The sequence below is a fragment of the Amphiprion ocellaris genome, chromosome 6 (assembly GCF_022539595.1).
Source record: "Amphiprion ocellaris isolate individual 3 ecotype Okinawa chromosome 6, ASM2253959v1, whole genome shotgun sequence".
Taxonomy (NCBI): domain Eukaryota; kingdom Metazoa; phylum Chordata; class Actinopteri; family Pomacentridae; genus Amphiprion; species Amphiprion ocellaris.
The window spans coordinates 7,463,412-7,490,934 of NC_072771.1; the positions used below are offsets into that span (position 1 = coordinate 7,463,412).

Consider the following 27,523-nt stretch of genomic DNA (forward strand, 5'->3'; position numbering starts at 1 on the left):
TTATTATTATTATTAGTATTATTAGTATTATTAGTATCATTATTATTATTACTCTGCCATGGAACGCCGCAGAGTTATGTGCGTTGGTCTGTCTGTCTGTCTGTCTGTTAGCAACATTACTCAAAAACCGACTAACGGATTTGGATGAAATTTTCAGTGAAGGTCAGAAATGACACAAGGACCACAGTGATTAGATTTTGGCAGTGATGCAGCTTATAGTCTGGATCCACGGATTTGTTAAAGATTTCTGTATCATTGCCAGATAGCAGCGGTGTCACTGTAACCATGACAACAAGTGAACGCTATGTCAGCTGCCTGCTGAAGATCACATGATGATTGTGATCCTACTACAAATCCACCACTTAGGACTTATCGGGACTTCTTTGTCAGAAATTATACAATCACTGAGCTACTCTCTGGTCTCTGAATACTTTTCTTGTTATTATTATTCATTTATAATAATTATGGTTATAAAAGTGCAATTTAAACCATTGGTGTGTGGTGTCTACTACAGTGGACAGTTCTGTATTTCACAAAAAATCTAACCGAAGATATTTTAAGTCTTTTTTGAAGGTTAAAAAAAGTGAAGTAAAAACGTTTGAAATAAATCTCCAAAATGTTTCCATGTCGGCGCTGCACTTTTTAATTTGCTGAATGTCAGCTTTATTGTGAAGGGCTGTACCGGAAGTTGTGCGGTGTTGCGAGGAGCTTGACGGCAGGTCGGCGCAGCTGCTTTCTTTGCGAAGGAATGTCGCCGATGTATTTGTGTGGAGATGGAGCTGTGACAGATGTGTTGAGGAGAAGATGTCGGGACCGCAGCGTCGTATCTCACTGAATAACTGTGAGTATTTACAGTAGACGGCACCATTCAGAGCAGCCGTACCGTCTCTGGGCAGAGGGGGGACGCTAAGCTAACATCGTCTGGACAGCTAGCTAAAACAGAGCCAGAGGATAACGTTACCTTTTAGCTAGGGTAACGTTAGCTAACAAACCAGGCTGTCTCATCACTATTTCAAGCCTGTGTTGACCTTCACTTACCCTTTATAACATTTGGTTTTAAAAATTTGAAGGTCTTTGAGTGAAATGTTTGATTAAACCCTCTGTTAAGCGAGCTAACAGCATGGAAAGCTAATGCTAGCTGGTTGATGTAAAAACACCATTCATTAGGTGTCTGATGAATACCACACTGATGAATTTGAGTTATTCTCTTCTGAAGATGGACAGACACGCACACTGATGTGCACCGATCATGTCAGCTGGAAACAGACCCTGAAGCTGATCCTGATTGTGAATAATGTAATGCCACCGGGGACACTGACAGCTCCTTTAGGGTTTTACAGGGACGTGGTCATAGTCAAACTGGAAGGCTTTCTTCCATCTAATCTACCTCTATTATTTGACTTCTATATTTATGGGCCAGTAATTTATTCATTGTCAGTGGACCTGCTGCGTAAAGAGTCACCTGATCACATCATCATTAGATGCTCATTTGTTCCCAATACATGAGTCAGAGCTAAAAAACAAAAAAAAAAAGATCATTAGAGAAGGCTGTCCACCAGATATTACTAGAAAGACTCTGATCTGACAGTAGATGACAGTATTTGCCAGTAAAAGTGGTGTTGTCTGATTAAGAATGATTTCCAAGTATACAACAGAAATGAGTGCACTGCTGTGCAATATATCTTAAATGTCAAAAGATTCCAGAGATGTCTCAGTTGCCAGGTAGACTTTTTCCTTTTATTGTATCCAAAACAAATGCTTTGTACCAGAGATGTCAAACTCATTTTAGTTGAGGTTCCACATTCAGCCCAGTTTGATCTGCAGTGGATCGAACCAGTAAAATCACAGCATAATAACTGATAAATAACCACAAGTTCTAATGTTTCTTTGTTTTAGTGTAAAGAAGTTCATTCAGAAAATGTTCACATTTAATGAATTATCTTTTTACAAAACATCATGAACAACATGAAATTTCTTAAGAAAATAAGTTCAAATTTCAGCAGCATTCAGCCTGTTTATCATTTCCACATTACAACTTCCAGATCACAGAGTGTCTACAAAGGAACACAACATTTAGTCACAGCTATCTGGAAATGAATGATATAGGATTTTACTTTAGGATCAAAATGACAAAAGTCAGACAAAAAAAAACAACAAAACAAAAAATTACAAAAATCACAAGCAAAATGACAAAAATAAGACACAAAACAACAATAAATGAGACAAACGAAACAAAAAAATGGCCAAAAAATTAAACTAAAAAGTTAAAAGTGACAAAAATATTAACAAACAACAAAAACGAGACACAAAATATTGCACAAATGAAACAAGACCAAAAATGACAAAAGCGAGAAACAAAACGGCAAAAAAGTAGATTTAAAAACACAAGCGAGACAAAAAAATCCACAAACGACAAAAACGATACACATCGAATGAAGCAAAACGCAGACTGACAAAAAACACAAGCAAGACAAAAAAGGAAACACAAAACGACAAAAACATGACACAAATGACAAAAGTCAGACAAAACAAAAACAAGACAAAATATGACAAAAATGAGACACAAAAGAACAATGAACAATCTGGTATTTTACTTTATGATCAAAACAACTTGTCATGATCTCGAAATTATTTTAAATTTCTACTTTTATAATCATCATCCCATGGGCCGTATTGGACTCTCTGGGGGGCCGGTTTTGGCCCGCGGCCCGCATGTTTGACACCCTGCTTTAGAAAGACCATTTTGAAAACACAGACCCCAAGATACAAACTCATTGCAGCAAAAGTCAGTACACCTGTGATTACTGACACACAAGTTAGAGAAGCTGTGATCACTGAGTCCACCTGGGATTTTCAATTGGCCTAACATGGTTAAAAAATGACCTGCAGAAACCAGAACTTGCTCAATTTTGGAACTATGAGCTCCGTGTCGGCATCATGGCTCCACACGGTAACAAACTGGCAGAGGAAATGAAAATAAGGAAGATCAATGACCAACTGAGAGTCAGTGGAAACACAGCTGCAGCAAGTAATCAAGAAGAACAGACAGATCCATAATACCACTAATTAGAGCTGCGATGTCATCCTCCTATAAGGTTCACCAGGCACCGGTCACTACTTGTACAATGTGCTCTGAAAAACAGATGATCAGACGTTACACAGGGGTTATCAGTGGAAATCAGCTGACACAGTTTTGTTTACACCAAGTGTTCACTTCTGTCACATACTCTATATTATGTTGTAACTCTGTGGAAAAGTGAAATGCTATAAAATACACTAAATGATCAGACTGCTGCATAATTTACCTGTTGCTCCTATTTGCCAGACTATATCAAGTACAGTTCAAGTTCAGGGAGTTTTGTGGGGATTTTACCTGAATAAGATGGAAGAATGGATCTGTATAAATTGGTTTTTTTTTTAAAATTAAATCCTTAGCTTACTAGTCAAAACCAGCTTTGATTTATTGCATACAGGGCTAGCAAACCATGTCATCCTGGAGTTTTTTCTATCAGGGAAAGTGTATTTGCTTTGTCCAGCTTTAGCTGGGAGCATTGCACACTATAGACTGTGTCTGAAGATTCCCTGAAATGTTGTATTTAAAGCACACATGTGAGGAGATTTGCATACCACCTCTGCTGTCCCAACAACTGTATGATGGAACTAGTTTCAGTGACAGAGCTCCATCCATTTGGTCCATCTTTATTATTGGATCTGAACCCAAAGTAGTCTCAAACATTGAGTTCTCTATCCCATCTCGCTGTTTGCACCTCATATGCAACACTTAAAATGCATGATACAACACAACAAATATATAAATGCTAAACATTACAATGCAGGCCTTGTTTTAATTAGCGAAAACAGCCTCCAGTCAGCCCAGTGATCCAAACTCCACAGATATTCACTTTAATATCACAGAAGACTGAAGCTTTAAGCATTGAATTTATGAAAAAATAAACCAAAACCTTGACCAATTATTTAATCAGTAGATTTGTTGCTGGCTAATATCTGACAATCAACTAATCATTTGCCACTATTATGCTGTAATAATGACCAATATGAATGAAAATAGAAATGTTTTCATCTTGTTTGACCTCGTAAAAATGTGTGTTTTCTGGGTTAGGAGACCGTAGTGCAAGGAAACGGGTTAGAAGACTTTGTGCTGCAGATGGTTTATTGTTTCATCCAGACGGTTCACAGAGTCTTGGATACTTCTGCAAATACATTCACCAACAGAACAGCAGGATACACAAGCTTCTAGTGCAGGAGTGTCAAACATGCCGCCACAGACACGCCCTTTGATGACAAGTCACCATTTTCTCTGGGAATCATCACCAACGTGTTTGGGCTTATGTCACCACATTTGAGGTGAATCTGATCAACCTGCTAAGAATAGGACATCAAAGTGTAAAAAATGTCAATTTCCTGTTACCACAAGGTGGTGCTATGACTGTGAATGTATATAACCACATGGATGCCATTAGGGCCAATCATACATGTAAAGTTTCAGGCAGATTGGAGCATGTACAGGAGAATTAGACAGCACTTCCTGTTTCATGGCGAAGGATCAGTATTTTTGGGAGCCGCCATGACCACGTCCTCTGACAGCATTTTGATAACTTTTCATCAGGTAGGGCTGTTGCATATACTGGCCAAATTTGGCGTCTCTCAGACTTACCCCCCCTGAGTTATTAATCTTAAAAAATTTACAGCTAATTCAAGATGGCCGACTTCCTGTTGGGTTTAGGGCATGATTGACTTTTTTGTGTGTCCTCATGTGCTGCACATGCCTACAACATATTGTAGCTGTAGATTAAACGTCCTGCCAGTTGGCCTAATGACCACTTTTTCAATTTTGCAGGGGGCGCTATGGAGCCATTTTGCCACACACATGCGCAACTCCCATAAAATATCAAATTTTCCGCCGGTCCTGATGTGTGCGCAAAGTTTCACGCGTTTTGGGGTATGTTTAGGCCGCCAAATTTGAGTTTCAACAGACGGGAAAAGAGTGAAGAATAATAATAAGAAACCCATGCATTCCAATAGGGTCTTCGCACCATTCAGTGCTCGGACGCTAATAATCCACTCATTTTCCTTCCATAACAGGTTGCCTTTGTTTAAATGCATTTGATTTATTTATCAAATTCAAATTCCTTGTCTGTGTTCACATACTTGGCCAATAAACCTGATTCTGATTCTATATTAAAACAGCATAGCTACTGTATGATAGTGAGGGATTTTGTATAAATATAATAACAATAAAACATGCTAGACTATTACACCACATCTGTAATGGATCAGTTATTTTATAATACCACATGTGGTGTGAATAAACTAAAAATGATGCATCACTTAACTCTAAATATCTACTGCCAAATGTAATTTCATAATCCTGTAACATGTCATATTACCCATCCTCATGGTACATGACCACACTTGACAATTAGCTAGCACCCATACATTCCACTTCCAAAGTATTGGAACAGTGCAGCTTTTATTTTTGCTGTAGACTGAAAACATTTGGGTTTGACATCAAACAATGAATTTGAAACACAGCTGTTGTTTTCTTTTGAATTTCTCATTGAGGCAGAGAGAACTGTAAATCGAATGTAAACAGCAGAACTCCAGACCTCAAATCCAGAATTTTGCTTTGTGACATCACAATCTTTGAGAATGGTGACATCACTGTGACATCAGCTGGTCTGAAAGGTTTATAAATGGACAACTTGCTCAGTTCTGTTCATCTCCGTTCAGACATCACACGTGCAACTAGCAAGGAACCGGTGAGGAATCGCTTATTTCAAAGCATCCAACAACCACCGTACGACAGCGAAAGACAAAATGACCAGCCTGATTTCACTAAACACTTTAGCCGCTCTGAATCCTTCCTACTGGGACCTGTTCGGCAGAGCAGAGAATAAAGCTCTGCTGGAACAGGTCGAACAACTGAAGGCAGAACTGCAAAGGGCTCAAGAAGACAATGTGTCTCTTGAGACGCACAACAAGGAGCTGTTTGAAACCAATATGGTCCAGCAGACCACGATTCAGCAGCTCACCACAAACACCACCAACCTAGAGGCCCAGATGCAGCAGATGTCTCAAAATGCTGCCAGTCAGGAGGCTAAGATCCAGGAACTGTCTGCAAACACAGCCAGTCAGGATGCAGAGATCCAGGAACTGTCTGTCGACCTCAGATCTGAAGAAGAGGAAAATAAAACTCTGTGGGGACAAATTAAATATTTGACCACAGAGCTTGGAAATTCCAAGAAGTCCATTATCGACTGGAAGGATATGTACTTTCGGGAGAAAGATCTGCACACAGGCAACAGACAACAAATGATGGATCTAGAAAATGAGCTGAATGCTATGATTCAGCAACTCCAAGCCGAGCAGAATTTAAGAGGGCGGATGGTTGCCGATGAAAAGCGGCTTAAGAGGAAGTTCAACAAGCTGCAAGAAAAGTACGAACAACTCCAAAAAGCTCAGGAGACTCTGCTCAGAGAGCAAGAGCAGCAACAACCACAGAAGGAAATGTGGTCACTGCAGCAGAGTGTCTTTGAGCAGACCGAACTGATTAAAAGTCTGCTGGCTGAGCAGCATCGTATGAGCAACACAATCATGCTCATGACAGAAGCTGCTGCAGAGACAGAGAGGTCCTTCCAGCAGGAGATAGAAGAGCTCAAACATGAACTCCACGTTCAGAGCTCTCCTGCTGAGGATCACAGCGTTCAACCCGATAATGTCCACCTGATGGAACATGTAGACTCTCCAAACCAGGAGCTGGAGCAAATGCAGCCCTGGGCTGAGGAGCAAAGCGATCTCCTCAATAAACATGAAGCCCTGTATCACAGGGAGAGAAGACGTAGACGCAGACCCCACAGACAGCTGAAGAAAGCGAGGAAGCAGCTGCAAACTGAACTGAAACTGGACACACTGAACCAGCTGGAGACTTTATCATACGAGTCTATCCCTCAGAACAGCACCACTGAGACGCATCCGGACAAACCACCAGCGTCTGGATGTAAGCAAGAAAAACAGACGAACACGGCTCAAGAAAAAAACAAAAAAAGAAGAAGACGAAGAACGAACAAAGAGCCTTCAAGATAGAGGTGTTCGTCGTGCACAGCATCCCGACATCATCTCTGCATTAAAGAACGTCTGGATGCAATTAGGAAATACAGAAGAAAAAACTACAAAGCATGTTTTCTAGAAGATGGCTCTAAAAAAAAAAAAAAAATGAATAGTAGAGAGCCATCAGGATAACAGTGTTTACCTTTTTGATTATGGACAAGAAGTGGGGCAGCGGCATTAATGACACTGTTCTTCCTTTTTTCCTTTTTCTTAAAGGCAGCACTGTTATTCCAAGAAATAGTCAGAGGCAAAAATAAATAAATAAAAATAAATAAATTGGCACAAAAAAAAATGTATTTGATGTATTTAAATGATGTAATTATTATTGTGGTCACTTGTAAACAGGTTTAAGTAGAGAAAATACTATGATAGAGTTGACAACAAGTGTAAAAAGCAGTGTATTGACGGTTGTGATTCTTGGAGTAAAATACATTTAAGGGAAAAGGAGTTACTGAGAGACGACACAGATTTGATTCAGTAGATGAAGTCTGATTATAAACACATGAGGTCTAAAAGGATGATTCCAGTTTAACTGAACCTGTTAAAATCAAGTTTATTCATGTAAATATATGAATATATAAATTAGAGACCATTAGCAGGGAAGGTGTTGGTTATATAGGTTAACAGGCTAATGTATTTTAACTATGAAAAATATTGTATTTTCAAAAGATGCGTGTTTTTTCTTACATTGCATAGTGTTTGGAGTTCCAGTTCTCTGTAATTCTCTCATAAACATTAAACTGATGCCCTTTTGCTGTTGAAACTATGGTATATCCCATGATGTGAAGAGCTGATAATACTTGTAAACAACAGCTTAATGATAGCTGTGATATTAAGAGAGAAAGAAAAACATGTTTAGGAAAAAATTGTTAAATGAAAGATATCTTGTATAGTTCCTGAGGTGTAGAGATGTTGAATGAGTGTGTTTTTATCAGTGTATAATATCTGTAAGCTTTGAAAATCTGTCAAAAATACAGTTTTTATCATTGTATATCATTGATCAATCTATTGGCATCATTTTGTATAAATACACACATTCACACGCACATGCACTAACAAAATATGTGTTATTAATCACCAGACTTACTGATGCATAATAATCTACCAAAATCATTTTCGGCTTCGGCAGACATTTTCCGAGTTTTTTTCCATTTGTCATTCTCATCCCTGTTATTGGGATCTGCGTATTTCTGGTATCCTGGATGTATAAAGGGTGGGTGGGGAGTGGACAACTAAGGTACTCAACAAAAAGACAGAAAATACCCAATACATAAACCTGGGGAACAATTTTAATCTTAATCATTTTCTGGAGGTTTAAATTTCTAGAGTCAAATTGAGCCCAAGGATAAAAGATGTTAGTAAATTTGAAGGTAATAAGAGGGTTAAGTGAAAAAAGGAGCTCATTTAATGTGACTTTACTTCCTTTGAAGAGTGGCTGCACATTTCTAGGGCATTTTGAAATGACAGCATGGGATTATGTATGTGACAAACATCTTATTTGTGATTTTTTTGTTTGTTTTTCTTTCCAGATGCTGCTCAGAAAACATGGTAGTTCCCTCCACCTCTGACAGGCAAAGAAGAACATCTAGACAGGTTTAAGGGAGGCTAAATTTAGAGTCCGTATTAAGTCATTTGGCATCATATTTGCTTCCAAGCATGGACCCTTAACTTCCTCCGCCACCAGAACACACTATCTCTTGTTCCTTGAGTTGTCAGGAGTCGTCAGGCAGATTGTCGGTCTACTACCACTTGTCCCCGGAAGAATATCTTGAAGCCTCATCAACATGTTTTCAGCGCTGAAGAAACTGGTGGGATCTGAGCCAGGGCAGCTAAGGGACAAGAACATCCCCGCTGGCCTTCAGTCGATGAACCAAAGTTTGCAGAGACGCTTTGCCAAAGGGGTCCAGTATAACAGTAAGTCATCCAGCCAATCATCTCGCTGATCCAATGAGCACGTCTCTTTTATACATGTCAAATGTTGCTTCTGTTGTATGACTGCTTTCATTTCTTCCCTCCTCAAGTGAAAATAGTGATCCGAGGAGACAGGAACACTGGAAAGAGTACTTTATGGCATCGACTTCAGGGCAAGAAGTTTGTGGAGGAGTACATTCCTACTCAGGAGATCCAAGCCACGAGCATTCATTGGAATTACAAAAGTAAGCCGTGTCACCTCTGACCTTTACAGCTTATTTCATCTCCTGTTTCTGTTTTGGTGAATTTTTGACATCTGCTGTTTGTGCCTCATGATTTATTCCAGTGGCTCCGTATCAAGGTAAAAAAACAAAACAAAGAAAAACAGTTAGATTTAGCTTCAACTAGCTGATGTCTAGAGTAGGTGTCCTGTATTTGTGTGAGTACCTCCAGATTTTTTTTTAACCACCACCCCTAAAGCTGCACGATATTAGAAAAAAACTGACATTGTGATATTTTGCTTTTCTGCAATATATGTATATGTATTGTGATATGAAATACCAGGTTTGTAGATCTGTCATGTTAGTGAGCTGTAAAACTTAATAACTGCAAGATACAGTCTGTGACCAAAACACTGTTCGACATGCTCTCCACATTATGAGTTCTTATACAGACTGGATGTCTCTCATCAAGGCCCCAGGTTGACAATACTTCGATTTCAATCGGCTTTGGTTTGACTGTCTGTCTGTTAGCAACATTACCACAAGCAGAGCTGGAAGGGATGAATGTTCTGATGTTATAAAACCATTGAAAGAATAGAGGCTTTGTAAGAACATCACTGCCAGCACACCACCAGCATGAGGAGAATGTACATTTTGGGTTTTAGAATATATCTGTGGAACATTAGATTGTATCAGAGTGAAGCAGCTTTGTTCTAAACTGCACAGAGAAGCTGGGTTGAATTAGTAAAACGTTCCTGGTGGGATTCTTATTATGTAAGGCAGCTGACTCTGCAGATCACACCAGAGGTTCTACTGGATCACTTGTTTATTTTATAAAAGACATTAATCAGTATTTTTATACTAGTAATTGATGAATGTGTAATGTGAAAAGAGTTGCTCATCAACCCACAGAGAATGATCACTTTGGTATCTATTAGCTCATTGATTTGGTTTTCCGGACCACAACTTTGCTTTGGTTCTGGAAACACACCAGGTGAAAATATAGTACTTAGATTGTTATGAAGTTCTGCATTAAAATGTCCAAAAAAAAAAAAAAAAATACCGATCAAATGCAGCTTTAATTATTCCACCACCTTCTTTGGTGGAATAATTAAAGCTGCATTGATCGGTAATTGTGTGACGATCTGCGTACGTCTGTTTGTGACATTACTCCAAAAACACTAACATATTTAAATTTTCAGGAAAGGTGAGAAATGACGCAAGGACCAAGTGATTAGATTTTGGCAGTGTTGTGGCTTATAGTCTGGATCCACTGATTTGTTAAAGATTTCTGTATCATTGCCAGATAGCGGCACAGCGTCACTGTAACCATGACAACAAATGAACACTACGTCGGCTGCCTGCGGACGCTCGCATGATCTTGATCCTACCACAAATCCACCGCTGAGGACTTATCCATTAGAAATCATCCAAGGAATGAGCAGCCTTAGCGGAGTACTGTTTTCTATTTAATAAAGTAGCAGTAGGACTGATGTACGACTCTAGTGTCCAGCTATACCAGTCTGTTTGAGCTGCATAATATTCCACAGCTCTGTGATAACTATGTTGATTGATATCATGTCTTTGGTGAGGTGAAAGCTATCGCATCTGTCATTTATCTTTGCTGTTTGGAACCTTTTCTATATGCTGTAGTACTGGCAAAGCATCTGAAATATTTGTGTTGTTTGTACAGCATTCCGATCTGTATTTGCACTGGTCACACAGCTGATGCTGAATTAACAGTCAAACTAGTTATTCATGTTGCTTTATGTAGTGATAATAAGAAACCTGCATCTCAACAAACTCAGTGTTCCGTAATTAAAGTTAAAACTGTTAAATCAGAGTAAATGATGTTCTGTCTGTCAGGCTTCTCCTGTAGATTAGTCGTGGAAAATAAGAACATTAAGAACAATTCTAACAGTATGTGTTGAAGTTGATTTACTTTACTTCACATTACACCTCCTGAATGGGACTATTGCGTATGCGTACATAGGGATGTCAGTGCAGAAACAAGGTATCGTGCAGCCCTAACTACCACATTGTTTTAGTTACTAGATCCATTTTAGAGTCACTTAACAGCCTGTATAGTTGAATTCCTCTCCTCTGTGTCTCAAAAGCATGAATAATGAATCCGCCCTCTGTGTTTGTCGTAGCTACTGATGATGTGGTGAAGGTAGAGGTGTGGGACGTGGTGGACAAAGGTGAGTGTTGACACACATGCCATTCACACACTTTCTCCTGAGGCTGACAACATTATGAGAAGTTTTTCTTGTCTTCCTACTGCAGTATCTTAAGATGTCAAACAGGCGCTTGTTCGGTTCCTTGGTTGTTTTTCTGTCCTCAGTGTTGATGTTGTCTTTTTTGCACCTCTCTTGCACTCATCTCAGGCCAAAAATATCCTCTTCCTGAAGGTGTAGGTGAGCGCTACTATAGTGTGTAGAAACTAAACTCGCCTGTTTGCTGTGGATTTGCCCTGCCTCCTTCCACCTTTATCTGAATGTCAATATTCTCAGGTTTGCTGTGTGGCTACATCTCAGCGTTTGGCTGATTTTTTTCTGCTACGTGTAGCTAGAGCCTGATCATCTGCACTGTGTGAGCTGTGACTTAATGCCAGCAGTGTGTACTTGAAGGGCAGTGTTTGTTAAAGTAGTCTGCGAGATGCTTTTCCATAAGAAAAGCGGTTGTGCTGCTCTGCTTGCTTTACTCATCATGAACTAATGTAAAGCAACAAACTAAGCTGTATACTGTGATGATACTTTTCTTTTCAGCTTAGCTAAACTTGTGATTTTTTGCTCTTTCAGGCAAAGGCAAAAGGCGTGGTGACAATTTGAAACTGGAGAATGAGCCCCAAGAGGTGATTATCACATGACTGTCATGTGTTCAGAAAAAAACTCTCTTCTAGTATGTAGGTCAGAGATGAAACCGGCCAAAGACGTTGTATGGCAGCGGTGTCAAAGTCATTCTAGTCCAGGTTCCACATTCAGCCCAATTTGATCTCAAGTGGCCTGGACCACTAAAATCACAGCATAATAACCTATAAATAATCGCAACTCCAGATTTTTCCTTTGTTTTAGTACAAAAAAGTACATTCTGAAAATGTTCACATTTAAGGAACTATTGTTTAACAAAACATTATGGACAAGCTGAAATTTCTTAAGAAAAATAAATTCAGTTTCAACAACATTATTCCTCAGTTTATCATTTACACATTACAACCTACAGATCACAGAGTGTCTACAAAAAGGCACAAAACTTTTAGCACAGGTATCTGGAACTGAATGATACAGTATTTTACTTTATGATCAAAACAACAAGAGTCAGACCAAAAAAGACAAAAAACAACAAGACAAAATCACAAAAATGAGACATAAAACGACAAAACCAAGAAACAAAATGACAAAGCATGAGACAAACGACATGAAACAAAACAAGAGACAAAAAAATTGAATAAAAAGTGACAGAAAAATTGGACAAAAACAAGACAAAAAAATGACACAAATGACAAAGACGGGACAAAAAATGACAAAAAGGAAACAAAACAACACCACAAGCGAAACAAAAATTGACAAAAAAGAAACAAAATGACAAAAAAAATAGACTAACAAGCGAGACCAAAAAAAACACAAAACGGCAAAAACGATACAGAAAACAACGAATAAAGCAAAACACAAAAATAACACAAAAAACACAAGTGAGACAAAAAGGAAACACAAAACGACAAAAACAAAGAAAAACGACAAAATGTGACCCAAAATTACAGAAAAACAATGAGCAATCTAGTATTTTACATTATGATCAAAACAACTTGTCATAGTCTAGAAATAATTTTAAATTTTTATTAATTTAAATTTAGTTTTAATAATTTATAATCTGCAGTTAATGTCTTCTCTTTAATTTTTACTCTTTGCAAAGTCGTCCTGGGGGCCGGATTGAACCCTCTGGAGGGCCTGTTGTGGCCCACGGGCCACATGTTTGGCACCCCTGTTGTATAGGATCTAACTAATAAAACATTTAAGTTCTGCTGAGTGTTTTCTTCGTTTTGTCTTGTGGTTTCATGACAATGTTTGTGTGTTATAGTCGGATGAGGTCGCCCTGGATGCAGAGTTCCTGGACGTGTACAAGAACTGCAACGGAGTCATCATGATGTTTGATATTACCAAGCAGTGGTAAGAGTCCTGTGTCTGTTTGTCCTCACACCGGCTCATCAGTGAACTCTGGTGCTACAATATGCATGGGCAGATTAGATTTCAGTCTGTCTGTGTGGCTGTGAAGCGCAAAGCTTCCACTGGTGGATTCTGCTCAGCTTCAAAGGCAAAATTCTCAAAATACATTCTAGTGAAGCTATTTTAGGCACCCTAAGTGAAAATATGGAGACGTTATTTTAATAGTACTGGACTTTCTCCTGGGTCATGGAGCATCCCTCCTTGTTTTAATAAGTTTGCCTACCAGCTTGTACACATATAGTGAAGTATTGTAAAGGATGTTTCATGTATATTTAAGCTCACACTGTCTGTAAATAGATAATAATATTTAAAACCACACCTACGTCTAATTGGTCAGAATTTTTAGACCTTTAAAAAAAAAAATTTCTCAACATGTTCAGTGTCAGGTTTATCAAGCAATGTCACACTGATGCACTTATTTACTGAAAATAAACATCATCAAACCAACATTATCAAGCCTATATATTGATTTTTTAATTCAATTATTTACAAGGTGAATTGATGCCAAAAAAAAACTGGACTCGACTTAAATCCTGTGAATCTACCGAATCAATTCAGCTTGTACTCTTTTTCTGCTGTGAAAAGTGACATGTAAACAGTCATATATTTATTCATGAAGCCCATAAATGTCTCTCTGCAAACTGCAGCTCTTTCAGCAGACTTCTAATGTTGTGAACTTGCTGCCACTGGTGTTTTCTGAAGCAGCCCGTTTAATGAGGACGTCCCCCTTTCTGTGCAATCAGTGCACTTTCTAATGTGCTGTTGTATCAGTATTTATCAAAGACTGGAGATGACTCGGCAGGACACAACCTCTCAGCTGTTTGTGTAGAGCATGCGATGGGACTGACACTGACAGACATCTTTCTCTATTATATTATGCTGGCATTGTTTTAAAGTGGAGGCTAGTCATCAATGTGTAGCTGGCTGTTTTGATAGAAAGTGCCGTAATCACATGATGCACCTATGTGCTTGTTAAGACCTTCAGATAATTCTGTTTCTGAGTCCCATCTTCTGCCACATCGGCTTTTTCTCAGCCTTTTCAACATGCTGCAGTGCTCCGTCTGAGGTTGTTTGAACAGATTTGAGCCCCAAAAACTTTCAGTTGTTTTTCTGTCACTGTAGATCCTTTTAGTAGCCCCATTCATTTACCTCATACCTTCAATAAAAGCTTTTAAAAGCTTTTATTGAAGGTGTGACACCAATATTTAAGGCTTCAGAAGACGTGAAAATTTCATTTTGGAGATTAAGTTTAGGATCAGGATTTTTTTGGTAGCAAAAAATTAGACCCTGCAATAACATTAGTATAAAATAATTCTGAACCTTGTGTGGTGGACTTTGTTGTCTTAGACACTTTTACCCATTTTTGGGTTTCGTCACAATAATACTTCTAAAAGACCCTTCCAGTGCTGCATTTATATAAGCTCAACTATATTTTGTGTGTTAAATGATTATGTTAACTAACCTAACTACACTAACAACCCACAAACTTACATATTTAGTTGTTCATCTTATTTTACTTTTTTAGACAAGCCTCAGCCAGAACTGGACCAATCATCTCCTACTAACTTCCAACTTCCCTCAACCTCATAAATCCTCTTTTTCTTTAATGCCTGGACTTCCCTTGATTGTAACACCTGAGAGAACAGTTACATATCCCTGCTTTAGTAACAAGAAAAGCTCTCAGAGAGCGCAGCCCTCCATCAAGACTGCTCAGTCCTTGTATGGTTTCTGACAGATAAGTCCTGATAAGTCCTCAGCGGTGGATTTGTAGTAGGATCACAACCATGTGATCGTCAGCAGGCAGCTGACGTAGTGTTCACTTGTTGTCATGGTTACAGTGACGCCATCCCGATCGTCACATAACTCCGCCAAGTAAAAATAACAGTAATAATCTTAATTTACAGACTGCTTTTGAAAATCAAGGTTACCAGGCACATAGCAAAGACATCAAAATAATACAGTCGAGTCATAATATCATCAGAATTTCAAACAGGACAGACAAACAGTGTGAAGAGGTCTCAACATAATGGAATTTGTTGACAAAAGGAAAATGATGTATATGTTCTATGATTTAAGGTGCAAGAGTTATTATACGGGAATATAATCTGAAACAACCCAACAAGTAATTTTTAAACAAAAATACATCGTCAGTTGTTCTTTATTTTATTTTCTGTCAGAGCGCAAGTCATAATCACACATTTACACTTTATGTTTACACACACAAGGTTTTCATCAGTTATTTTGATGTCACTGCATTCTGCAATAACAGATTGTTTCATATTTTTAAACATCTGCACTAAAATTTTCTTACATTTCCATTCTATCAATTGCAGGACATTTAACTACATCCTGAGGGAACTGCCCAAAGTACCCACCCATGTCCCGGTGTGTGTGCTGGGAAACCACAGGGACATGGGCGAGCATCGCGTCATCCTTCCTGATGATATAAGAGACCTGATCGCTGGGCTCAACAGGTAGATATCAGCTCAGTAACCACTCTGGAATTTAAATCTTACAATGATCATATTAAAGTATTATTAAGGTTGCAGTGACCGTTCTACCACATCCTCCTCATTTTTCCTGTAGACTGCATCAGCTGATGACAAGACTGTATTGCACCATGTGTTGTGAGGGTGAGAAATGAAAGAGTAACATGAATGAGGAGGAAGTGGTGGAGGAACAAAAAAAATAGGAACTAAATGAGTCAGACTGTGAGAAAGTGAAGTGAAGAAAAGAACATTATTCAAAACTAGCATAAGAAACAGACTGAGGGATCACATTCCTTCTGATGTTTGCTGAGGAGCTATTAACTTGTTTTTATTTATTCATTCAGTGAAATTACTGGATTTGTCACCTTCATGTTGAAACTCTTTCTGATTCATATTTTTTGTCTGAAGAGAATTTTTTCCTCCAATTGATAAATGTCCCGAAGTCCTTCCTCAAAAAATGACTGCTTTAGGAGCCTTAACACTCTGAAGTGCGTTCAGTTTCTGGGTGTTTTTAACTCCTATCACATTTTTAGTCACTGTGGAATCTATTTTTCAGTGCGATATAAAGTCCTGCACCTCTGAAGTACCTGGTAGGCTCTGTGTAAAACGTCACTGTTGATATTTTATTGGTTTTACTGCCCACAAACTCAGCTCTAATCAACAAACACACAGCTGTTTTCATTGAAACCCACCCCTTGTACACCACCTATCCAACAAAAACCAACAGACAGACAGAAATAATGATAAGCTGGTGGACACAGAAGAGTGTTTAGCAGCTAAATACTCAGTAGTCAGTTGTCTGGAGACAAAAACAAGCCAAAGGAGAACCAAGTGTTTGTGTTTGCTTGATTTGCAAACAGTTAATACAGCGATGATGTACACTACTGTACGAAATGTTCGGGGTCATCCAGACAATTCCATGTTTCCATAAAAACTCCCACTTTTATATATGTGCTAACATAACTGGCACAAGGGTTTTCTAATCATCAATGAGTCTTTCAACACCATTAGCTAACACAATGTAGCATTAGAACACAGGAGTGATGGTTGCTGGAAATGTTCCTCTGTACCCCTATGGAGATATTCCATTAAAAATCAGCTGTTTCCAGCTAGAATAGTCATTTACCACATTAATAATGTCTACACTGGATTTATCATTCATTTAATGTTAACTTCATTGATAAAAACTGCCTTTCTTTCAAACATAAGGACATTTCTAAGTGACTCCAGACTTTTGAACGGTGGTAAGTGTGTTCTGGTGCCTCAAAGTTTGCAAGAATAGTTAATAGAAGTGCAGCATTTCATTTTTACCATTACTTAATATTAACTTCATGAAAGGGATCAATGCAGCATACGCTGATGAGGCATATATCGACTTGCAGTAATTCTGGTGTTTTCCAGACCGATGGGATCGTCTTACATCCACTATGCTGAGTCCTCTATGAAGAATGGGTTTGGCTTGAAATATCTGCACAGGTTTTTCAACATCCCCTTCCTTCAGCTACAGGTTACTATTGTCATCATTTGTATCATTCTAATGATGTTTATTTTTATTTCTATTCTAAAGTTTACCCAGCTACACTGTTTCTTATACATAACATATATGTATATATAACATATAAATGTCTGCTGTGTATGTGTGTGTTTCCACAGAGAGAGACCCTCTTGAGGCAGCTGGAGACCAACCAGCTAGACATGGATGCCACTCTGGAGGAGCTCTGTGTTCAGCAGGAGACTGAGGATCAGAACTATGAAATGTACTCGTTGCTTTTATTTCTTCTCTGTGTGAATGCTGTGGTACAGAGCCACATAAAGGGACACCCACAAGATATTCTTATACATGTTTCTGCTGCACACCACATAGAATACTGTGTGCTGCTGACGCTTTTATATGTGCAGAAGGTTTTAAGCATGGAACAGAATAAAACAGAATAGCCACTTTATTGTCAGATAGAACATGCACTAGCTGGTGCACATTTTGAATTAAATTTCACAGTGAAATGTAGCAGCAGTTATATTGCACAGTGAACCATGAGTGCCTGGCCTTTTTACAGTCATTTCCACTGCTGGAGCTGAGAACACACCACACTGTAGCTGTACTTCCACCATACAGCTGTTGAATTTAACACAGATTTATGAAATGTTTGGGTACATTTCCTTTTTTTTTTTTTTTTTTTTTTTTTTTTTACAAGAATGTGTGAGTACAAAATCTTGTTCTTGTGTCTCAGTTGGTTTGGTCCATTAAGTTCCAGACACGTACAGGGGTTTAAAGGCAATTTTAAGAAGGAAAATATCCTCATTTGCTGCAAGATAGTTTAACCAACAAATACAACTTCCTTCACAGTTTATAACTGAAGATTTTTAGTATTTCAATCAGTTACTCGGACTGATTGAAATCCACAGCACAAGATTATTTCAAGACATTTTCTGGACTATTGAAGTATTCATTGTGACGTTTACTGAATTAAGAGCACTGCATCGTGTTGGCAGCCTCAGATATTACCAAACCGATTTTCATTGTTTTCTTTAACAGTGACAATAAAGACCTATTCTATTCTATTCTATTCTATTCTATTCTATTCTATTCTATTCTATTCTATTCTATTCTATTCTATTCTATTCTATTCTATGTTATTGCAGGTTATTAACAGTCCTGTTGTGTTCCTACAGTTTCCTGGAGAACTTGGAGTCCCGCAGTAAGGGCTACGGCTCTCCTGGTCCAGCCAACGGTCAGAGTCCCTCGTCGGGCTCCCAGTCCCCCATCGTCCCTCCCAGTGGGGCCTCCACTGGCAGCTCTAGCCCCAGCACCCCACAGCCCCCTATCCCCTCACAGGCGCTCCCACAGTCGCCATCCGTGTCCGCCTCGTCCCCACCACCCCCCACAGCAGCGGTCGGCGGGGCAACTTCACCTACTGCTGAGATCAAGCCGTCGGCCCAGTCGCCCGAACACCTCCAGTCCTCAGCTGCTGCTGGAGTGTCGGGACCCCAGAAACGCAGCTTCATCTCCCGCTGGTTTGGCTCATCTCCTGCTGCTGAGGCTCCTGCTTCTGCACCAGGTGAGTCCCTTCTGCACATTATTTGAACAGCAGAGGGCAACATCATCGCTGCTCTTGTGTGGGCTGACCCCTCTGTGTGCCCAACATTCACCTTCTGGAAGTCTTTCACCATCTGAAATGATCCTACACTTTGGATTTCCAGCCTAACATATCTAACTACTATCCAATAACCACAGGCAGCAGCTGTGTAAATGATAATATCAGACTGACTGTGTGCTTTTACCTCCTGTACTTGTGTATTTATTTTTTTCCCTGCAACCAACCAACCAATCAAAACCTTTTGTTGGTCGACTAAGACTTCTCTTATCAACAGCAGTAGAAACACTACTTTGAACCACAGGAAGTAAACAAGCTTACAAACTGAACAAAGTGATGGTGTTCACAAGGTGCTACAATTATCCCCAAATTATTATACATATAATATAGATATACTGTTGACTGTAATATAGATTGACTATGTTCATTTTGTCGTCTCTTATATCCTACTGAGAACCGAGGGGGAAATTTAATTTAAAGGCGATACTTTGAAATCAAAATAGACTGACAAGAAAACAAGAATGGCTGTCCATTTTCTCATGATACTTTTAAGAAACTAAATTGAAAGTAAAACTGAACATGAACAAAAATTGAACTCTCAACAGTCTCCATCTTGTCTCGGCATGAAAACACAGTTCCCCTCATTTCAAACGGCCAGGATGTCCTCTATGGAGCGCATCAGGATTTAGTTGGGTAGCTCAAATGAGTCAAAAGATAGAGATCAGAAACGTCCAGTACAGAGGACATAAGTGAATGGGCCGGGTCTCAGGAGGATATCAGATTAGCGTTCCTTTTTTACCAACAAATTAGTAGGATGAGGGTTTACCTTGCTGGCATGTTTGGACTGCTGTCTGCAGTCTTCCTCAGAGCATCATCTGACATGCTGATGATGTGTCTTTCATCAGGTGGCTGGCCTGACAGGTCTGTCAGAATCTGTCAGGCCGGCCACGCCCCCCGCCGTCCAGTGGTCTCTGGAGGATGGAGTCCCAGGTGTTAGAGGGTGTAAGTGGAGTCGTTCACCTGCTTCCTGATCTCAGTGGCCGCCTTGATCCAATGTTTGGCCTCCGACGTTATAATCCTGCCCTTGTCCCAGTCCAGTGGTCCATGATGGCTGATTTCAAATTTTCTTCTTCTTAAAACCAGCCATCACAGACCACTGAAAAAGAAACAACTACATTGTTTGTGCGTGGCCAGACTGGTCACCTGATAAAAGACACACCATCAACATGTCACATGACAGCAAGATAAAAAACTCATCCTTACTAATTTGTCGGTCAAAAAGAAACTCTAATAATAATAGTTATAATAATAATAATAGCGCTGAGTTCATGCAGATGTGGTCTTGTGTTGTCAGCAGAACAACAGATTTCATGTCTTGCCATGCACTATTAAGAAGTGGTTTAAATTCAGTTATCACATTCATCTTATTAACTCTTAGCAAGACCAATAACATTAAACAAGAAAATAGTATTTTTCCCACCACTGCCACCATAAACCTGATTTCTAATACAATGGGCCAGATAGATGAAGCCAGCAGTGTTACAGATAACAGATCTGGAGGGCTTGACATTATAGCATTAAAAGCGTTCATTTGTGTCAGTGTTTGTTCCTCTGTAATTGTGCTGCAGCGATCTAGACTTTTACTTTCATAAATGTCACAACCTACAGCTTCGTACTTGCTGTTGAGATAATGATCACAGAGCGGCACTCATTTTTTCCACACTACACAACTCCTCTAGTTGGAAAGATTGCAGCTAAGAAGTTGTAATGTCATGCAAAAAAAGTTAGACAAAATGTTTGGCTGCAAGCATTTTCCCAGTTGCTGAGAGAAGTGCCTGTAAATTAGTGTCTTTTTACACACTAAGATAATGAATGTTTTGCTCTGTGTGACCGGACAGAGTAAACTTGTGTTTTTCTGGCTCGTTTTGAATGAGTAATTTAACCATAAGTGAAGCTCACAAGTCCATAGTAAGCAGTCACAGGATTGAAGACTTAGCAGCTGAGAAATGCAGAGCTTTTCCAAGGATCAAAGGAATGGCTGGTGTTGGAATGTCATGTGATTTCACAGGTTTTATTGGAGTTTTCTGCAATTAACAAGGCGAGCACTTGGCTCTGCTGCGATCAGAGCTTTTTGACCGTTAAAAAACAGATTCAGATTAAATAATTTGATGATCACTCAGAAATTAATCTCCATGTTTTCTGCAGAGGACCCTCCAGCACCAGCGGCTCCGGCTAAGGTGCAGAGTGTGGATGATTTTGTGCCAGATGAAAGACTGGACAAGAGTTTTCTGGAGGACAGCCTGCCCTCGAGGAGCAAGGCGTCCCAACCTGCACCCACTGCAGCTGTGGACAGCGACAGGTTAGGCGTTTCTGAGTGAACTTGTTAATGCTTATGGACAGCACTGTTGTTTATTAAGATAAACTTTGATAATATCCAAAATGTGGATTTGAAACAAAGCTTCATTTGTTGTATTCTTTTTAAGAGTAAAGTATGATTTACTTAAAATGTAAGCTTGTTTTGATCTGACATAATACAAAAGGTTTATCGCAATTTTGAAGATTTGAAAATGTGCGTTAGATGTCAAATTTATTTGCCTTAGATGCTACTAAAGTTCTGGTTTTCATCCAGTCCACAACAGTAGACCCTTTCTGAACATTGTTCCTGTTGTTTCGCTGTCCTAGTGATGGCGAAGGCAGAGGAAACCCGATGGTGTCCGGTTTCCAGGACGAACTCGATCCTGATGACACAGAGCCCAGCCTCCCCCAGACTAAGATTCTGCCTCCCAGTAAAGATATCACTCTGACCAGTGATGAGGAGGAGGGAGTCCCAGCAGCCCCAACAATTACACAGGACCAAGACCTGGACAGTGAGCAAGAGCTGAAAGCGTAAGGCTCTTTTTGTTTTTTTTCATAGCAACTAGATCGTTACTGTTTCATCAGTGCGTTGAAGTGACAGCATTTTGTCATTCAGTCCAAATAACTAAAAAAAACAGACTAGTTTAACATTTTTAACAGTTTAACATAAATATCATTTATCTGTACAGTTTGTATGATGTTTTTGTGGGTGTCATGACTTCATAACTACTACTACTACCACTACTAATTCTCTCAAAGCTCGTTTGTTTGAGTTTTTATGACACTTTCATGCCTGCACCCATTTGAACCCTGTAAGCTTCTCTGTTCTCTTCAAAAACAAAGTGAAGTCTCATCTCGTTTTGTTATCAGCTGTATAATAAGTTCCATTTAACGGTATCTCTTCTATTTCTGTTTCCCTTGTGGCCTGATGTCGCCCATGTTATGCAGATTACAAATCAGAAATGACCTTAGTGAACTAAAAATATGATTCCTGAACTGTGAATCATTTAGATCTGCCACATAAAGTGCTGTGGTGTAAACTTTGTGGAACTATGAGTTCTGTTGTTGTCGCTAATATTCAGCTAAGAAACGTTGACTGCTGCTGCAGCAAAATAACAAGCAGATAAGAATCAGAAATTTGTACTTGAATTTTAGAACTGAACAACATGACAAGTACAGATGTACACGATCTATACACTAGTGTTCAAAAGTTTGGGGTCACTTAGAAATGTCCTTATATTTGAAAGAAAAGCAGTTTTTTTTCAATGAAGATAACATTAAGTGGATCATGAATCCAGTCTAGAAAAATATATATTTCAAGTCATAAAATGTCCCATGTCAAACCGTTTCAGGCCTGTGATCCACATCACAAAACCAAAGGTGGTGTCTAAAGCTCCAGAGCCCAGAGACCAGACCGCAACACCCATCTCCCTCACCTTAACTCCAGCATCAGAGCAGCCAGCCAGACAAGGTAAGAAGAAGGGAAACACACCCAAAGCTGAAGACTCCGACACCGACCCTGAGGCCCCGGTAGCCCAGCAGATGCTGTCTTTTGTCATGGATGACCCCGACTTTGAGTCTGAAGCGTCAGACACACCAAAAATAGCAAAGGTAGAGTTGTGCTACTAACGAGACCTGATATAAATTTCTGTCACAGTATTCTGCCACGTCCGAAGTCTTTTCTGTCATTCTTTAATGCTTCCTTTTCATGGCTGAGTATTCACATATTGCACCTTTGTTCAACGCAGGACTCGTTTCCCGTCAGGGATGAGCTCCTGTCCGACCTCTCTGATGACGACATGCAGTTAGCCAAGGTGCCAGAACCTTTGAGGCCCACTGTGATCTCCTTTAAACTCAAGGATGATACTGACCTGTTTGGTCTTGGAATCCACGAGGAGCCGGCTGCAGCCAAGGACAGCAGTGACGATCAAGAAGGCAAGTCAACATACACTACCGTTCAAACGTCTGGGGTCACTTATGTTCTTATTTTTGAAAGAAAAGCAGTTTTTTTTCAATGCAGATAGCATAAAATGAATGAGAAATCCAGTGTAGACATTGTTAATGTGGTAAATGACTATTGTAGCTGGAAACGGCTGATATTTAATCGAGTATCTCCATAGAGGTACAGAGGAACATGTCCAGCAACCATCACTCCTGTGTTCTAATGCTACATTGTGTTAGCTAATGGTGTTGAAAGGCTAATTGATGATTAGAAAACCCTTGTGCCGTTATGTTAGAACATGAATAAAAGTAAGGAAAACATGGAATTGTCTGGATGACCCCAAACTTCTGAACGGTATTGTGGATCTGTCGATGTGTTTTTCTGATATCTTCTGCAGTGGGTAATATTCTATATGATGCTTCACTGACACCAGAGGAAACCCATTAAAACAGGACATGAACTGGGTTTTTGTCATCACTCAATCAGACTTGGCAGGATGTTTTGTGTATATGTGGTTTGTCAGCTTATCGAACTGTTCTTTAGAAGTCTTAAAGTAACTCTCAAGTTTCTCCAGGTTGGATGCATCGATGTCATCAAATTCTCCTTATTCCATCAGTATAGCATAGTTAAGATACAAACTTCTGCTTTGACAGTCTTTGGGCTGATTGAATGATGTCAGTGCTAAGAACTGTAATATTTGAATCTGTTTCCTCTTGGCTTATTATATGCACAGCTGCTTTGTCAGTTGATTTCAGTCCCAGTCTGTGTTGGATAATAATTCTGTAACCTAAAGCAATGGTTATTAAAGTAGAATAAAAATGTTTTGCTGCTGGTTTAGCTAGCCACAGGGGCTAACTAACTGAATTAGCTGCAGTTGTTGAGCTTAAAGGCAGGGGTTTGCGATTGGCTAAAAGATCCCCTGTCGTAAGATCATTGTATGTTTCTGCTCCTCTTTTAGAGAAGGAAAGCAAACACTCCTCCAAAGAAAAGAAGAAAAAGAAGAAGAAGAGCAAAGAGGTAAAGCTGCTGTTCACATCACACAGAGCGACCACTATGTGTCTGAAGGTTAGTAACGGCAATATGTTGAATGTTTTCCACACAGGAGGATGAAAAGAGCAAGAAGAAACACAAACACAAGAAAAAGGATGAGGCTGCAGCAGGAGATGAGAAGGAGAAAAAGAAAAAGAAATCCCGGACCAAGAAAACCGAAGTGGATGAGCTGGAGGACTTCCTGGGAGGAGGAGCTGGATCGATCAAAAGAGACGACGGCGATTACGAAGAACTATAAGAGCAGCAGCGAGGCGTGAGATCGCTGATAAAACCTCCTGGTTCCTTGACTTGTATGTGCATAAAGCAGCATCTCCAAGCCATACACTATACGCAAGGCTACCACCTGCATCCAGGTAAAACAACCAAGAGCTCTGGTACCTGTATGTTCCTCTGATTTATCCTCGTCTGCACTACTGCTCACTTCCATTCCAAACTGTAAGAACGAGGGGGGTGTGCTGTAGTGAGTCGTGACGTCAAATTTGACGATTGGTGGCCTCAGATCGGCTCTACTTTGACCTTACAGGATACGTCGGCTTAACGTTTTCTTTGATTTGATTCACTCTGCAAGAGATCCACTCCCACTCAGCTGCTGTAAATAGGGTTCCCATTTAGTCTGAATGTCTGTATGGTTGGTGTTATAACTGAGAGCATGCTCAAAGTGACGAGTGACTCCTTAAAGATTCCATCGTGTTCTTTCTGTTTCTTTCCTACTTGTTGGCTTAAATGGTTGATGGGAGATTTAGTGTTGTGTCTAATTATGAACAGAATTTAGAGTGATTTAAAAATGAATTTCCTTTTCTACTCCTAGTGTACATCGTCCACACTACGTCAGCTGAATCTGACAGTTTTTCTTTTTTTCCTTTCTGATGGCCGTTTATCTACTGACCGAAGTTGCTCCATGTCTTGCAGTCATCATAGACTTTTTTAAAACGCCACTACAGCCAATAATAACAACAGTATTTATGCTGATTGTGGTTTGATAACTGTCATCACAAAATAGTCATTTAACCAGCTTTTCAGCACCGCAGAACCAGTTTTAGATATCAACCAATGTGTGTTTTTAGGGCTGGTTTTATTAATACTCAAGGAGACCGATATCTGATATCAAAAACATAACTGCAAAATATCAAAATCCTCCACAAACTCCAACACAAAACATCATTGAAATGCCTCTGATTATTTACTTAAATAAGAGACCCTCAGTGTTAGATGTGCTGTGGCTGGAACTACAGACAGAGAGACAGCAGCACGTTTTTAAATCCATTTATGTCATCAGGAACCGGTCAGAAAGATGACACTGATGATCTGAAAAAAGCTAAATATTTGATGTGAGAATCAGCCATTCCGATAAGTGGTTGACCCAGACTTTCTATGTCATGAACAAATCACTGTGTTACACTCCAAAAACCTGCCTGTAGGAGCAGTTAAATTATGAGCTTGTCTGTAATAAAACTCTCATTTGCAAATAGTTTCAGCCCACGCACAGAACTGGTTTCTCTCACCTCATAGTTCCTGTTCACTTCTTTAGATGAAACCTTAAAAAGATTTTCAACAGCTATGATGTGTGTACGCATAAAAAATATGTTTTGGAGAGTTAAAAAGTTATCTAGTGCTCAGGCTACATGATATCAGCTGTTTGACACGGCCAGTGACATGAATTAATAATCACCCAATGGAAAACAATTCCTAAAGACTTCTCTCTAGTTTTCTTTTGTATGTAGGTGACGGCTGCACTCTGAGTCACATACACTACCGTTCAAAAGCACTTAGAAATGCCCTTATTTTTAAAAGAAAATCTTTTTTTTTCAATGCAGATAGCATAAAATGAATGATAAATCCAGTCTAGACATTGTTAATGTGGTAAATGACTATTCTAGCTGGAAACAGCTGATTTTTAATGGAATATCTCCATAGGGGTACAGAGGAACATTTCCAGCAACCATCACTCCTGTGTTCTAATGCTACATTGTGTTAACTAGTAGGTCCTATAGCTGTCCTTACAAAGTCCACACTGTTTCATGCTTACAGTTGGGACATACTACTATATGTGGCTAAAACTTTTCCCGTCGCGGTCTGCAGTGTGAAATGAGCAGCCATCTGTTTGTGGCTCAAGCTTCTTTATACTGACACTGCAGCGTATGGATGTAACTGCAGAGGAATGTGGGTCAGAATGGCTGAAGGGAAGCCAGCTAGCAACCATCTAATCAGGCAGAACTGTGTCATCTGTATGTGTAATCACTTTCTCTCTTCTTGATAGCTCAGTCTTCCTGTTGTATGATTTTAAAATGAAAGCTGCCCGACCATGGCTCTGGGCCTCTCGGCCTATCAGCTCCCTGTTTGTTTACAAACCAACACATTTACACTCTGAGATCCAATCACAGCACAGATGTACACTACCGTTCAGAAGTCTGGGGTCACTTAGAAATGTCCTTATGTTAGAAAGAAAAGCAGTTTTCTGAATGATAAATCCAGTGTAGACATTGTTAATGTGGTAAATGACTATTCTAGCTGGAAACAGCTGATTTTTAATGGAATATCTCCATAGGGGTACAGAGGAACATTTCCAGCAACCATCACTCCTGTGTTCTAATGCTACATTGTGTTAGCTAATGGTGTTGAAAGGCTAATTGATGATTAGAAAACCCTTGTGCAGTTATGTTAGCACATGAATAAAAGTGTGAGTTTTCATGGAAACATGGAATTGTCTGCGTGACCCTAAACTTTTGAGCGGTAGTTATACATCACATTGTATTAGGTGTGAATCCGGCCGGGGCAGTAAAGGTGATAATCACTCAGATCTGCCAGACGTAGGTTGGGCTTTACAGATATGTTGGTGTCTGTCTAATAAATAAAAGAAACACAGTCACCTTTGTTCAGTTGACTGAGGAGGAAAAAGACATTTCCTCCTCTGGGTTCACTTTAATTCCTGATGTTTACACACAGAGGGGAACATGCTGGTGGTCGGTGCTGTCATGCTGTCCATGTGTTCACTCAGAAGCCCATCAGCATGGATTTACAACTGGGATTGTCAAAGCCGACAGAACCAGCAGAAGCCGTTCTCATCTCTGCTAAATACTTTCTCACAGCGTTGTACAAATTAGCCAACTTAGCG

The 27,523-nt window shown here is 39.5% G+C and overlaps 1 protein-coding gene across 4 annotated transcripts; it reads left to right on the plus strand.

Moving 5' to 3' along the window:
- Positions 1–696: 696 nt before the first annotated feature.
- On the plus strand, positions 697–27,256 carry rabl6b (RAB, member RAS oncogene family-like 6b). Of its 4 annotated transcripts, XM_055011419.1 has the most exons (18): positions 697–841; positions 8,658–9,042; positions 9,150–9,284; positions 9,386–9,400; positions 11,414–11,461; positions 11,648–11,677; positions 12,062–12,114; positions 13,338–13,426; positions 15,817–15,957; positions 17,374–17,479; positions 17,626–17,729; positions 18,643–19,028; positions 21,270–21,423; positions 21,747–21,950; positions 22,772–23,030; positions 23,168–23,354; positions 24,320–24,378; positions 24,464–27,256. In XM_055011419.1, the coding sequence occupies exons 2-18, from the start codon at positions 8,913–8,915 to the stop codon at positions 24,647–24,649; spliced, it is 2,286 nt and encodes a 761-aa protein (XP_054867394.1). In that variant the 5' UTR covers positions 697–841; positions 8,658–8,912; the 3' UTR covers positions 24,650–27,256. The 4 variants fall into 4 exon arrangements, with proteins under 4 accessions (XP_054867394.1, XP_054867396.1, XP_054867395.1 ...); XM_055011421.1 differs by lacking the exon at positions 11,648–11,677; XM_055011420.1 differs by lacking the exon at positions 9,386–9,400.
- Positions 27,257–27,523: the final 267 nt, after the last annotated feature.

Coding starts and splice junctions, on each gene's coding strand:
- rabl6b (XM_055011419.1), top strand. CDS start 8,913: ATGTTTTCAGCGCTGAAGAAACTGGTGGGATCTGAGCCAGGGCAGCTA. Junction 15,958..17,373: donor CTGATCGCTGGGCTCAACAG/GTAGATATCAGC, acceptor GGTGTTTTCCAG/ACCGATGGGATCGTCTTACA. Junction 21,951..22,771: donor AGTGAGCAAGAGCTGAAAGC/GTAAGGCTCTTT, acceptor AAACCGTTTCAG/GCCTGTGATCCACATCACAA.